Genomic DNA, 15,745 nt, shown 5'->3' with positions numbered 1-15,745 from the left:
AACGGTGAGTAAATGATGACAGAATTTTCATTTTTGGGTGAATTATCAGCCAAGACGGGCATTTTGACATAATTTTGTCTAAATTTGTCCATCCAAGCATAAAAAGAGGCAAAAGAAAACCCTCTCAGCATACGCGCTATGGATGTGTAGACAGAAAATGGACAGAAAACCTCTCAGGCCAAGCACCGAAATGAGTTCTCTTTGTCTTTTTGCACTTGAATGCTTAAATTGGCAAGGCTTAAAACATGTGCAACTGATAACGCTGTGTGACGATTCAGAACTGATTGTATTGTATTATTGTATTAGAATTATAAAACACAAAATACATAAATAATTTTGTCTCTGACAGTGGGATTTTAATGATTTTTTCCCCTTGCTGTCACTTTTTTTTACTATATTAATTTTACCACTCCCTGTACATCTCAAAGAGATTTTGCTGTACACACATGAATGGAGAGTTTTAACAGTGGAAATGGGGGACATGAATTTCTGTTAATCTGTGAGTTAGAGCTCTTTTTGTCCCCCACAAGAATAACAGTAATCTGAACACAACGGCAGGCATGAAATAATATCCTCCACACTGAGATTTTTTTCATTATCAGAACTATTCGACTACACTGATGAGTGACAAAAGACAGAATTATCAACTACACATCTGAAAAAAAAAAAGCAATTTCCCCGCTGGCATTATGACCATGTTTTTGGTGAGAACTGAGCCTAACGCTTATAACAGGGCCAAAAAATTGAGCTGATTAGTTTTGATTTATAACATCAACAATGCAGGATCAGATAAATGAAAGAAACATAAAACATGGTTAATACTAAAGAGAATAAAACTCGATTATACTGTTGGTTAATTCATTCAGAGAGGAGCAAGTGTCCGAAATTCAGATAATTAGGATGAGCTATGGATGGAAACTAGCTGCTTTGTTCAGCAAACCGGGATCCAGTAATTAGTTACCTGATACTGATTCTGAAAAGTAGGTCTAATGTATCTGTAATTACGCCGCATTTTGGCCGTTACATGTATTCTCTGTGGATTAGGCCATTTCATTTCAAGTTCATTTCAGGCCAATTCATCCAAAATTAAGCAAAAGGTCAAGAGAAATGTTGATTTTAAACCTACAGTATAAACGTATTTAATTCCCTACTGTGAAAAAATAGCTTAGAAACATGCTAATTATAATAACCACAGCTAAAAATTAAAATCCCCAACATTCACTTTGATTTTTGTGGTTTTTCCCTTTTGCTAAAATGGCGCTGTACATCACAGCTCCACAGTCTAAGCACAGTTCAATATTTGCCAGTTGCCTGCAAAAACACAAGCAGCATCTACACTGCACAATCTGTTTCCTCCAGAGACACAGAAATAAGTGCAGAACACCTCTGTATTGTACTTTGATGGTGTGTACAGCATTTCCTGTGTACAGAGCAGTGCTGCATAATGGGAGTGTGTGGGTGGCTAAATGATCAATGTGACTCTTGCTGCCAAAAGATAATCAATCACCGAATTCTTGCTGAATCAGACCACCAACTCGCCCTGTCCAACACCCACCTACCTTCATTAGCATGGGGACAGAGCTCATTCTCTCTTTTTAAAGCTTCTATGATCTTGGAGACATTAAATGAGAGTATACACAGGAGAGTATGGAGTCGTGTTAGGGAGTAACTTACGATACTTAAGCAACTGAAGTCAACACTATTAACTTAACTACATCTTTTAGTAGGAGAAAGTCGTTTCAGCAGTAGCTTTATTTGCAGTAACAAGACGCTTTATCCAACAAGTATTGGTGTAGCGTGACAGTCGCAGTTGTTTATGATACATTATTCAGTGCTGTTTAGTGGGCAGAAAACATCGAGTGATCACACAAAGTATATAGAGCGAGAGGAGGCACAGGAGAGCAAGTCTGAGTCAAAATTGTTCTTAAAGGTATATAGTTCTTAAAGGTATATCCATATATGATATGCTCATGGCGAAGTTTTTTTCCATTTTTTGCTTGGGTGTAAAAAGAAGTTTGAAATACGTGGTCAGCGATATACTGTTAGCGAACATCCCGACGCTGTTCACACTGCTGAGAGCGACGTTTAGATGAACATGTAAATATGTGCTCCACGTTTTCCTCTCAATAACAAAATAAACACACAACAAAAATGACAGCGGTGAGAAAACAGCAGTTTAGAAAGCATCTGATCATAGTGATGTGGATATGTTTGTACCAGCTCTGCAATTCAGCGTTCCAGTAAAGCCGCGTGACATTTATTTATAAAGCACTTTATACAACAGATTGTTATTAAACATGAAAAGAAAAAAAAAACTTGTCTCTTTCAATTAGAATTACAACTTTACTTTCTACTATAAAGCGACACTTAGTTTATTCATGTTTTTACTTGAGGACATCTGACCTCGATGGACTGAACAGAAGAAATGAACCAAAGATGATTTGTCCGTCAAAGGCGGTGGGGCCTCAGAGCCACACCCACCTATTATGCAATCGCCAAGGACCAATGGTAGTTCGAAGGTTTACCAGCCAGAGTGAACTTTTACGGAAATTTTGCTTTGGCAAGCTGTTTCGAACTCCAGAAACAAACACAAAATGAACTTTGTTTTGGCCTGATTTTGTTTGAAGAATAACCACTAGGGGTGGGTATCAACAGGGACCAGGTTATATTATATTAATATCTGGGTCACAAATCAATAATACTGTCTGTGCCAACAAAATGCTATTTAGCCTTTTTCAATGTGCTTTTAAATTTAATTTTGAAAAATTCAAAAATGATATTGCCATTTAAGTTGTTTAAATGTGTTTTTGTTTGTAGTTTGCTAAATAATTTATTAAATGGACAGCTTAAACACTTGCTTGAAAGGTTAGTTCACCCAAAAACGATCATATCTTATTTTTCCAAGCTTGCTTACCATGCAAGAACATATTGGTTCTTGCACATCAAGCAAGCATGCTTGAGCTTCCGTTTACCATGTTTGAAGCTTCTATGTGAATAAAAGCCTAAATTAAATTTGTTCATCAAATTAAACAAATGTTTCTTCAGAAGACTTGGATTAAACCACGCAATTCATGTGGACTACTTCTGCAGTGTCTTTATGAACTTTTGCAAGCTTGAAAATTTTGGTTGCATGGACTGGGCTCGACAGTGCGAGCGCTTGACTCACATTTGTGACTAAAAATAGATGTGTGCGAACTGTAAAATGTATTAAGGAGCACGAGTGTGAATAAAAAAGTCCCAGAAGGTCTTTAAAAAGTATAAAAATCCAGCTTTATGAAATTTAAGGTCATTAAAAGTCTTAAACATTTAAAATGGTTTAAAAAACATTAAATTTGGAGATGGAAAAACAAGAATCACAATACAGCTTAATGTGATTTAAAATCAAAAGTCAATGATTTATGAAATAAATATGAATGCTGCACATTTTAAAGTAGAAACATGGTGCGGTTGTGCGCTTTACATGTTTCAAGCAGTTCAGAGCAGTTTGCATTCAAGGAATACCGCACATTTATGTCAATCGGTTGCTTATGATCTATTGATGACAATGTTTACTTCATTGTGTTTATATTGTAATTTGTTGTAGATGGATGTAAGAGGGCATATTTTATCTCCCTCATCTTTTTGAATAACAAGTAATCGCTTGTATTCGTTTTCAAGTTGCCTTGAATAAAAGTGTCTGCTAAATTAATAAATATAAATGTAAAAAAAAAAAAACATTATTCAGTTTTACTTTGAAATGTGACATATTTCCAAGTGAATCAGGATATTTAGCAGGAAATCATATAGAGTAGAATTACTGATAAATATTTTACTATTTGCATGGCCTTGGTTATTTCAATAGAAAAGTTATTTCAGATGAAGAGTAAGCTATTTTTTTGATGAAAGATTTTGAAAACAAACATTTATTATCTTTTGAACAACACGCACTGATGAATTATGTGCATCAGGGACAATTAAAAAGTTAATATGGTAAAATCTAGTCGTATCATTTGTCGTTGTGTGTGTGTGCGTTACCTGTGGGGCAGAATGCTCCTCCAGGTATCGGGCTTTGCTCTTCTTGCTGGGGTAAGCGTACAGGCAGAAGAAACACTGCTCCAGTGCCGTCTCCAGATCCTCTTTATATGGCAGATTCTCCTGTCCTGAGAGCTTCTCCCGCAGTACACGCACCTGAACACACAGACGCACCATTAGACAGCACAGTTAAACCTGTTCAATGGTGCTGTACATAGCTGTTTTTAACTCCGTTACACTACCATTCAAAACTCTGGGATCGGTAAGCTTTTTTAATGCTTTTGAAAGAAGTCTCTTCTGCTCACCAAGGAAGCATTTATTTGTTAAAAAAAAAAAATCAGTTCTGTTGTGAAATATTATTACAGTTTAAAATAACTGTTTTCTATGTGAATACATTTTAAAATGTAATTTATTCTGTGATCAAAGCTGAATTTTCAGCATCATTACTCCAGTCTTCAGTGTCACATGATCCTTCAGAAATCATTCTAATATGATGATTTGCTGCTCAAGAAACATTTATTATTATTATTATCAATGTTGAAAACAGTTGTGCTGCTTCATATTTTTGTGGAAAAATTGATACTTATTTTTTTTTTTTTCAGGAATCTTTGATGAATAGAAAGTTTAAAAGAACAGCATTTATTTGAAATGGAATCTTTGTAACATTTTAAATTACTTTACTGTCATTTTTGATCAATTTAATGCATCCTTGAGGAATAACAGTATTAATTTCTTCCTAACAAAAATACTGACATCCATCAAACTTTGGAATGGTAGTGTATATAAATGAGTATTACTGTATATAAAAGTTTTCTAGATTTATTAGCTGTATTTTTTATAAATGTATCTGTTGAAGATTAATATTGTCCCTGAATTACTGTAATTGAGACCCTAAGTGTTTTTTTGTTGTTTTTTTTATTTTGGGTTGTTTTGCCAGATAAATGGTATGACTGAAGAATTAAATACTGTCTGAGAGTTTTTAACATCTGTTTAAAAGGTGTAAAATGTTAAAGGGTTAGTTCACCCAAAATTGAAATTATTGGATTCGTTTTTCGATCTCTTTATGAACTTTTTGAAGCGTCAAAGTGGTAGTTGCATAGGGTGTCAATGGAGGGACAGAAATCTCTCAGATTTCATTTAAAATATATTCATTTGTGTTCCAAAGATGAATGGAAATCTTGCGGGTTTGGAACAACATGACTGTGAGTAAATTATGACAATATTTTCATTTTTAGGTGAACTAACCCTTTAAAGAATGATTAAAATAGTTCAAAAATAGACATGAGAAAATTCAGGTCCTGATTACAGAAACATAGAAACATGTGGCAGAGAGATCGGTATGATGTGACATAAGACTCACAAAAAATTTGAGCAGAGTGCCATCAGAGTTGCAGCACCAGGACCGACGGCCCAGGCATTCATGTGCTGTGTTCAGAAGCATGAGGGAGGAGGGCAGCAGTGGAGTGTCATCCTCTACACAACACAAACACACACACAACTGGGTCAATACACTGTCAAATACTAATACATACTAAGGTTATCACTATACTTAAAAGGTACACCATGTAACTTTCGGCCCTCTAGCGGTTAAAAACCAAAACTGCATTCATTTTGAGGAAGAACACTGTTTTGGTTGTGCTTCGACTCTACATGACTGTGCGGATGAATATGAGCCTTCACAACAGATAATGCTTTACAATGAACTAAATATAAAAGAGAGCTAAATATAACAACTTATCTGTTCAATAAAATACCTTACTCACCTGTTGAAAAACTCCATCTCTGTGTTTTACAACATTTCAAATCCCTCAGATCTCGTCATCTCTGAAAAGCCAAGCTAATATTGATTCTGGTTTTATTACGAGCTCTGTCACGTTCTCTTTTTCCCAGCAGACTCTCCTCTGTTCGGCGTTTGTTTAAAGAAGCTTGAGACAGTTGGCAGAACTGTCAATGTCTCGATTGGGCCAGTGCTGCATCATCACCAAAGTTTATCATGTGCATGGGTTTTTAAGTCTTGCCAATTTAAACATTCAAACGACTTTAAACCATTCAAGTGCAAGAAGATGTGAAAAAGAACTTGTGAACAAATACAGACAAAATTATGTCAAAATGCCCGTCTTGGCGAGTATCCTAATAAACAGTCATTTACGTACAGTAGTGGCCAAAAGTGATATCTGGTGATATCTAAGTGATATTAAAAATCACCCACTGCTCCTGACTGAATGTAACTTGTTTTGTAACTTTAATAAAGATTAATCTACATTTAATTTATACAGTGAAGACTATGCAGTGTACATTCGATTACTTTATTCAATTTCTGTACCTGAATACTATTCCTACCCTAAAACACTAATTTGTATCTTTGTTCAGTTGTATTTATTTGTGATATTGCTTTGCTTGTATTTATTTGTGATTTGTTTATTTCTGTTCACTTGTCTTTAAAGGATTAGTTGACTTCAGAATTAAAATTTCCTGATAATTTACTCACCCCCATGTCATCCAAGATGTTTATATCTTTCTTTCTTCAATCGAAAAGAAATGAAGGTTTTTGAGGAAAACATTCCAGGATTTTTCTCCATATAGTGGACTTCACTGGGGTTCAACGGGTTGAAGGTCCAAATGTCAGTTTCAGTGCAGCTTCAAAGAGCTCTACATGATCCCCATGTGTGACCTTTCCAACATGATTATGTAATGCGTGGTGCATCACAGAGCAGTGCAAGTTGAGCATTTGTGGTTAAAAAGTATATATTTTTTTTTTTTTTTTTTTGTTAGAAAATGACCGATAGTTTCTCTAGATAAGACTCTTATTCCTCGTCTGGGATCGTGTAGAGCTCTTTGAAGCTGCACTGAAACTGACATTTGGACCTTCAACTCGTTGAACCCCAGTGAAGTCCACTATATAGAGAAAAATCCTGGAATGTTTTCCTCAAAAACCTTAATTTCTTTTCGACTGAAGAAAGAAAGACATGAACATCTTGCATGACATGGAGGCGAGTAAATAATCAGGAAATTTTAATTCTGAAGTCAACTAATCCTTTAATAATGTTTGCTGTGATATCGAAATTGGAATTGAGAATTGTGAAATTTCACTGGTATCTAAAATGTTGGTGTCATAACCTTATTTATTTGAATGCAAGGTTACATTGGTAAAAAACAACGAAAACAATAACTATTTTATTGATCTGTTTTAGTGAAAATATTGAAATATTACAAATTTTAACCACTGGCCTGACTGGACCAGTAGAAGAAATCTTTAGTGTTGAGCCCTGTTTAATGATGTTATCTTTCTTTATTCGTACCATCGTCATCCTCGTCTGTGATGTGCTGCCGCAGCATGCAGTCAAACGCTGCCTCCTCCTGTTTGATGAGGTGGTACAGCAGAATCCATGGCAACAGTGATGAGAAATGAGCCTCTTTGGGGTCATCAGGTAAGACCATGCTGTTGGCTATCAACTAGAGAATGAGAACACACATGCACAGCAGTTAAAAAATGAGACGCATGATCATGTAGATACAAACACACTCCTGTTAATCCACACAGACCTGTATGAGGTTGTTGGCGAGGCGCGGCAGGTTTGTGGAGCGCGGGCTGTGACACAGCAGCTCAGGCTTGTCAGCGATGCAGCTTTCGATGCCCTTCAGCAGGGCCGTGATGGTGGAAACCCACTCCTCCTTGGCAGAGGGGCTGCTGGGTAATGTGGAGTTTAAGTGCTGCATGGCCTCATTGAGAGACACTTCAGTTGTCTCAAAGCAGGTGCTGAAGTCTTTCAGTCGCAGCAGGGAACTCTGGGAAGAAAAAAAAGACGGATGTGGAGTCAACAGGTTAAGTGTGTGAAAACACCACACTTTTGTAGAATTGAGGGTTTAGGAAATGTGCGGTCAAGCAGGTCACATCTAAGACAAACGGGATATCGCACACTTTGAGTAAAGCTAGTCATTATACCAATAATAACTAGCTTTTAACATGCTGGCTCTATCATTTTGAGCTCTGATATGATTCCTACTGATCCTCGGATATGTCTAGGAGAAAAACATGACTGTGTTTATGAGACAATCCAGTAAGACCTTCACTTGAAGCCTGTATATACTGCAGAACAAAAGGTATTCATAATAGCTAATTTTATGCATTATACACCACCGTTCAAAAGTTTCGTAAGATTTTTTGAAATGTTTTTGAAAGAACTCTTGTATGCTCACAAGGTTGCATTAATTTGATCAAAAATACAGAAAAACAGTAATACTGTTTTCAGTGTCACGTGATCCTGCAGAAATCATTCTAATATGCTGATTGCTGCTCAAGGATTTCATCTTTTACAGCTTTCATTTTGTTGACAGATTAGTACAAATTGTACAAAGGGGTTTTTGGAATCTGGATCTCTCATTTTAATCACTCCATAAAGAAAAAAATACTTTGGGTAGCCAGAAAAAAAAAGGATTTACCATGTTTTTAGGACTAAAAGCAGATTTCTGACTCATTTTGAGAAAACAGCCTATTGAGGATATATACTGTAATTAAAAGTGTAATAAAATAAACACTTAAATGTGTATTTTGGATGTTTTCTTTCCACTAGTCTAAAAAAGACTAAATCTCCAAATAGACTCGGGCATGAAAAAACAATGGTTTTGTCTGTAGTGTCTCAACACATGAAATTATCATGTTTTTGATTTATTATACTGTTTGTAAGGGGTACAGTACAGTAAAGTAAAGTGATCAGGACCCCAGATGTGAAATGGAGGACTCTTAAATTAACATGAAGGGGTTTATTTTGCATTAATGCCCAGGTGACAGTACATTATGGCCCATAGCTACATAAATAAATAAATATTAGGTATTATGAATGATTTATAATGCATTAATAATAACTTTGAAATGGATTATACATACAGGCTTTCCAAAAAAAAAAAAAAAAAAAAAAAAAAAATGCCCCAATTATTACCTTCCATGTAATGTGTAATTTAGCTGATCGTGAATGTAAAATCTCTGCAAAGTATCAAAGATCAAAGTGCAGATAAATTGAGTTATTGCCTCCTAAAAGAAAATTCAGATATGGTAATGGCCGTTTGGTTTGCAACACGAGCTGTAAAGGCCCAGATATACTTCAAGCGAAATAGAAGAACAAACAGTTGTGACATCATTTTGAACAAAATCAGGCCAAAAAGAAATTCGATTTGTGTTCATTTCGGGAGTTCAAAACAGCTCGCCAAAGTGAACTTTCCAAAGGAAATTTTCCAGAAAAGCTCACTCTGGCTGGTAAACTACAATTGGTCCGTGGCAATGATGTAATAGGTAGGTGTGGCTCTAAGGCTTCGCCTTCTTTGACGTGGAAATCCTCTCCAATTCATTTCTTCTGTTCAGTCCATCGAGGTCAGACGTCCGCAAATAAAAACATGAATAAACTGAAGAGTCGCTTTATTGTTGTAAGTTCTAATCAAAAGAGACACTGACACTGTTTTTTAATGTTTAATACTGTAAAGCTGCTGCTTTAAAGCAATCTACTGGATAAAGTTGTGACACTGTCACATAAGACATGTGTTTTAACCGCTCAATATATATAACATGATGGTTCTATGTATATTTGAGTTTTATTTGGGTTACATGTTGTCTTAGCCATTTTATTCCTCTTACTTATTTTAATGTGTGTATGGGTCTGCCTGTCATGTGACTGATCACATGACAGGAACCAGGAAGTAAGCCAGCATAAAGGAGGCAGCATGGCAAACAATCAATCTCTCACTAACAGACACTACATACCTGGATTGTGGAGTTACTCACCTGTGGACTTACCTTTCCAGAAAGTACTGCAAACTTGGACATTGGTATATACACCGGTGGACATTTCTCACTTGCACATTGGGACTTAACAGCACACTAGGATACTTGGACTGTTTTAGGGTATGGTGTTTTAGACTTTATGCTTTTATTGTGTTGTTTTAAGTTCCTTGTGATTATTGTAAATACATATTATTTATTCATTTCTGTTGTCTGTCTCATCTTTTTAAACACTCCAAACGCTCACACAGTTTAATCTGACCCCATTTTAATTTAAGTAAATTCATCCTTCTGGGTTGAACGTTACAAAGTGCTTTATAAATAAATGTGACGTGACTCTACTGGAGTGTAATTACTGTAAACATATCCTCATCACTTTGATCAGATGCTTTTTTTAACTGCTGTTTTCTCACAGCTGTCATTTTTGTTGTGTTTACTTTGATATTTGAGAGGAAAAAAGCAGCACATATTTACATATTCACTGAAACGTCACTCTCAGCAGTGTGGACGATGTTGACTTTTTTTACCCCTAAGTGAAGAACAAAAAAGAACTTTGCCATAAGTATTAAGTGTTCGACCAATTACAATCACCAATGACCCACAGACTGGGCCATATGACCAATCAGAGAGGAGTAGGCTCTCTTAAAGGAGGGGTTCAGAGAGACCGAATCCTTTATCGAACCGTTTCAGACACTGTGAGAAAAGAGCTGATGCTGCAATGGATATATTATGAGAATGTACTTTGAATGCATGTAAACCTGTAGTAGGGGACTCCAAAAAAAAAAAAAATTATGAACATTTAAAATAGCATAACTGGGGCACTTTAAGGAGAATGCTTGTGTGATTTACCTGCAGCAGTAGCAGCTGTGCTGGTCTCTCAGGGGCAGAGCTGATGTAATCTAGAGGCTTCAGTCGCGCCGAGCCGTGGCCAAAGCTCAGTGTGGGCTGCAGTAAACGCACCACAGACTGGTAGTCTCCCGTGTCAAACAGTCTCTGGATCTCCTCTAAAGACTGACATCGCTCCAGAGACTTCAACTTCTTCTCAATCTAAACAGAGCAATGAGGAGAAAACATTTGATATTTTTCCATACTTAAAAGGGTCATATCATGCAAAACTGGACCCTTGCTCTTTTAAAATCAAGTTCGATCTACTATGCAGACATACTCTCGCATTCACAACACAACACAAAGTATTCCAGTTCACCCAGATTACTTTATTGGAAACTAAGCTGCAAAAACTCCTTAGTTTTTACTAAATGAAAAGTGTAGGCAGGACACCAGACACTCTTTTTTTCCCATTTACAGATCCTAAATGGGACATTGGAACATTTTTTTTTTTTTTTTTAAGTACTGCTTTAAATGTCTTAAAAATAAAGGTTTCAAAAGGGGGTTTTCACAGCAACGCCATAGAAGAACCATTTTGTTTTACGAGGGGTAATCAAGCTCACTCTAGTTTTAGGGTTAGGGTGGGATGAAAAGGTTACCAGTTTGACAATAAACCGCGATGCAATTTCCAACGGTTAGTATTACAGTTTAATATTTTAATCGTCATTAAATTTGAAAACTCACTGTAAATACTGTCTAGTATTAAGCATAGTAAGCAACAGTCTCACGCAGACTAAACGTAGGTTTCGTTTTGTTTGGGGAAAAAATGGCAGTACAGTTTTACAACTTTTACAAGCGAGTACTGAGGGAAATTATATGAATTAAAATATGAATGAATTCTATGAATATATCTCTGATGGGAACTGACTGCCTTGAGAAAAGTTTTGATGGCTTTTTCTTTTCTTCTTCCATCCGTGTAACGCTTAGTGTTTATAAGCGTAGCACTGCTTTGTTTACAGAGGTTACCGGAGAACGACTCTATTTCTGCAGTTGCATAAGCGCCACCTACTGACAGAGAATGGATTTACATTTTCTTTCAGCCTTTCTGCGGTTTTTGTTTGTGAAACTCAGACCACATTTTTATGCGCTGTTGTAAATTTTAACCAGTTAACAGAAAATAAGTTAATGTGCATTCTAAAAATCTAAACAATTAGGATAATAAGGTATCTAGAATTATTCATTGAGCTGATAAAATACCTATAATCATTTTGACAACCAGCTTCATAAAAATGGTTTAAAGGCTGGAATATTATATTAGGTTTATAATTTTATAAAGCATTGTTAAATACTTTATTTGATCATGTAGTAGCCTACATGGTAGTAGATAACATTATTTTTTAAGTCAAATGCGGCCGTAGTTCTTAATGCTATTATTTTAATGTTTTTGCATTTACCAAAAACTTAACTGATTTTGTAGTCCCTGCCAGTAAATGAAATGTGTGTCTAAAAAAAGAGTGTTTGGGGAGGGGGTCGTTAAGGATTTTGAATGTTAAAATGGGGGTCTCCTGGAAAAAGGTTGGGAAAGGCTGGAAAACCACTGCTATAGGCAATCATATATAGAGCCATATCGCTGGGCTACTCGTGTGATATTTCTCATCTATGGTTCCATAAAGACATTTTTGTAGCATTATAAATGTCTTTACTGTCACTTTTGATCAATTTCATGCATTGTATTCAATTTTAAACCCATTTTAAAGTTTTGTTTCTATTTTTTTCTTGCATGTTAATGTTACTTCTGCATATACATTTATATTCGAGAAAGTCTGTGTTTGATCTACTTCAGTAAAAATGTTAATGAAAGAGCTCTTTCTTTCTCTCTCTCTTTCTCTCCATCTGTCTACATCTCACAAATTCAGCTGTCATCATTAATAGAGTCTTGAACAAGATGTGAGTTTATTCATGTTTCAAGATGTATGTAAACACTATGTTGCTGTTTCTACTCCATTGGCTGATGTATAAATATTTAAACAGCACTTGGACTCTTCAAGAGTGGCTCTTCTATGAATTCACATATGTGACAGTGTCTTGAGGGATTGATTTTATTTGTACTGTACCTCCTCTAAAGAGATGGCATTGTCCATGCTGAGGTTGGGCAGGAGGATGGTGATCTTTTCCATCTCATTTGTCTGACATTTAAGCAGACCGACACACATGTCGTAACACTCCAGCGCCTCCTCCATGTCACCCTAAAACAGCACATTAACACACACATATTCATGTATAGAGTGCAAAAACTACTATCGCACGGATTTATAAAAGTGTAACATGTAATTTATCATATCTATGATTGAGTCAGCCCTACTCAAGATAATCGAATGTGTCTTAATAGCATACAACACCTTTGTGAAGAACCATATAAGTTATGTAATAGAAAAATATGTCTGCGTCTCTAATAACTGAGCTTTCTTGCCTGAAAGGCGAGGTGTCGTGCTTTAAGCCAGTGAACTCTGACGGCAAAAGAGAGCCAGTCGTCTCCAAACAGATCTCTCTGAGACGAGGCCATGGTCAGGAGGAATATATCCGACTGAAAGCGGGTCTCTGGTCCATCCACGTCCCCACAATCCCTTCCTGAAGCTGACATGTTCTTCCTCTGAGACACTGTAAATCGTACAAGCACATGACATTTGTATGATTACTTGTCATGGTTTGTGAAATAAGATCAGCCTATGAGTGCCTGATGTCAAACACAACACAGAAGTCTGACTGATTGTGATGTTCTTACTGTTCCTGCCCTTCATCATAGACTTCTGTTCCAACTGCAGCTCCAGACAGCAGAGGCTCATCAGCATCATTTCCTGTTACACAGTTGGCGGCATATGTCTTAGTTGATGTACAACACAACACAGCGGTTCGACCTGCAAACATCTATTACATGCATCTGGCGTGTTGACGCAAATGAATTTATGAAAAATAAAAATCAGTATGTAAACCAGAAATACTCGACCACAATTGAATATTTCTCTTTGTTCAAGAGTTTCACAATTACTGGTATTCATTTACATTTGGACAAACTGAAATTCTTTAAGTAAATAAAACAAGCTAAGTTTTGTTAGCAAGGATGTCAATAATACAAAGCTTTCCTGAGCGGTGATGTGAAAGATGGCAGATTTAAAAAAAAATATAAGTTCACTTCATGCTATTAAGAGTTTTCAAAAAATAATCAGGTACATCTACTACAATTTAATGAAATATAGGCAATATGCATTACAGTGCTTTTTTTTTTATTTTATTTTTTTTAAGAAACACTTCTATTCAGCAAGGATGCATTAAATTGATCAAAAGTGACAGTAAAGACATTGATAATGTTACATCAGATTTATATTTTAAATAAATGCTGTTCTCTTTCTATTCCTCAAAGATTCCTGAAAAAATGTATCATGTTTTCCACAAAAATATGAAGCAGCACAACTGTTTTCCACATTGATAATAGTAATTATAATTTTTTCTTGAGTATCAAATCATCATATTAGAATGATTTCTGAAGGATCTCATGACACTGAAGACTGGAGTAATGATGCTGAAAATTCACAGGAATAAATTACATTTTTGAAAATGTTATTTAATTATTAAATTAAATATTAAATTATTTTATTATTATTTTAAATTATTATAATCCTGCTAAGCTCAAGAAAATAGTAGTTAAACTGTTTTCTTTATTCAGTTTGTTTCATTATTATTTTCTGATCTTGTATGTTCATTTTGTATATTCATTTACATAACGGGGAGTGTTTGTGACCTAGTTTTTGCCAAAAGCACACTCATTAAGTTATCAGTCTCTGTCTGTTTTCAGTGGCTCCACTGGGAGAAACACAGCAGGTTCAGGTGGCATGATGAATAGAGTTTTGTTGCCAGGCAGGTGCAAGCAGTATGTGTGCCAAATGATCTTCCACTAGAAAAAAATTCCTTTGCTATTTCACTCTATGAGCTGACGAATAAACATGCTTCTAAATCATTCTTCCATTCCTACAACAGTTTACTGTCAGTCCCAGTCAGACTACTGGAATAAAATCTTGTTTAGGGCTGGATAAAAAAAAACACACACAAAAAATGTATATATGTGTGTGTATGTGTGTGTGCACGCGCATGCCACAGAATGCCATAGAATTATAATTTCAATCAAAAACATTGTTTGCAAATGTCAAATACAGTAAAATCCTGCTCAAACGTTCCCCCACATGGTTTTTAAATATATAATGAAGAATATTTAATCACTTTTATTTGTACATGCCTAATATAGCAATAAATACTGAATAAACAGTATCTACCTACATATTTTCATTTCAAAAATATTAGAAATATTTAAAATAAAAAAAATAAAAATTCTCAATTCACTGCACCAGTGATTAAACCAATTTTCAGCTATTTCATTTTTAAGATGGTACTAAAATATTTCAGCACTCATATATTCACGAGTTGTGAAGAGAGAGCACAAAACAACAGCCTTTAAGAAATAAAAATGATCAAAGTGCAATGTAATATTCAAAATGATGGCTAATTGTATATAAATCAATAAACGAATCATTTATATATTTATATTATATATTTTAAACAACCTTTTAGAGCTTGTGAAAGATGCTCAGGCGTCGGGACAGTTGCTGTCACTGTCCAATCAGGTGCTGAATCATTACTGAAGTTTATCAGCTGCTCGTGTTTAAAGCCTTGCAGAAATAAAACGAAAGAGCAACGCACACACACAGAATGCCCCAGAGCAGACAGCGCAGAAACAGACCACTGAATTGAAATTGAAAGGTCTACGATTTTGCATAAAAGGACTTCATCTTGCTAGAGTTTATTACCATTTCCAAATCATGTCATCTTTCTACCAGGGGCCTGTACCATGATGGTAGTTGAACAAACTCAGGGTTATAGGATTAGTTTCAAGTTGACAAAACCAAACCACTCCAATCCGGCTTTGTTGGTACCATGATGCTGATCATCAACTTTCTCTGTCAACTCAGGCTTTGATCCTGAGATTGTGGAGTGTGTGCACATGAATACATGACATCAGTGGCAAAAAGCCAATCACATGCCTTGCAACAGAAAGAAACTGTGATTTACTTCTCGCGAGAGAGCCAGCGT

The 15,745-nt window shown here is 35.7% G+C and overlaps 1 protein-coding gene across 8 annotated transcripts in view; it reads right to left on the bottom strand.

The window, feature by feature from the left end:
• The window catches only part of cabin1 (calcineurin binding protein 1), a 122,916-nt gene that overhangs the window by 92,720 nt on the left and 14,451 nt on the right, over positions 1-15,745 (bottom strand). For all 8 annotated transcript variants that reach the window (XM_051902317.1, XM_051902320.1, XM_051902319.1 and 5 more), the window contains exons 13-20: positions 13,389-13,461; positions 13,077-13,264; positions 12,721-12,852; positions 10,631-10,828; positions 7,555-7,797; positions 7,311-7,464; positions 5,372-5,484; positions 4,015-4,167 (exon numbers count right to left, since the gene is read on the bottom strand). In XM_051902317.1, the coding sequence (XP_051758277.1) occupies positions 4,015-4,167; positions 5,372-5,484; positions 7,311-7,464; positions 7,555-7,797; positions 10,631-10,828; positions 12,721-12,852; positions 13,077-13,264; positions 13,389-13,461 (1,254 nt within the window). The remainder of the gene's footprint in view (positions 1-4,014; positions 4,168-5,371; positions 5,485-7,310; positions 7,465-7,554; positions 7,798-10,630; positions 10,829-12,720; positions 12,853-13,076; positions 13,265-13,388; positions 13,462-15,745) is intronic.

Source organism: Ctenopharyngodon idella, chromosome 8 (genome assembly GCF_019924925.1).
Source record: "Ctenopharyngodon idella isolate HZGC_01 chromosome 8, HZGC01, whole genome shotgun sequence".
NCBI lineage: Eukaryota > Metazoa > Chordata > Actinopteri > Cypriniformes > Xenocyprididae > Ctenopharyngodon > Ctenopharyngodon idella.
The sequence above is the reverse complement of the archived record's forward strand: the minus strand, read 5'-3'. Positions and strand labels throughout refer to the sequence as shown.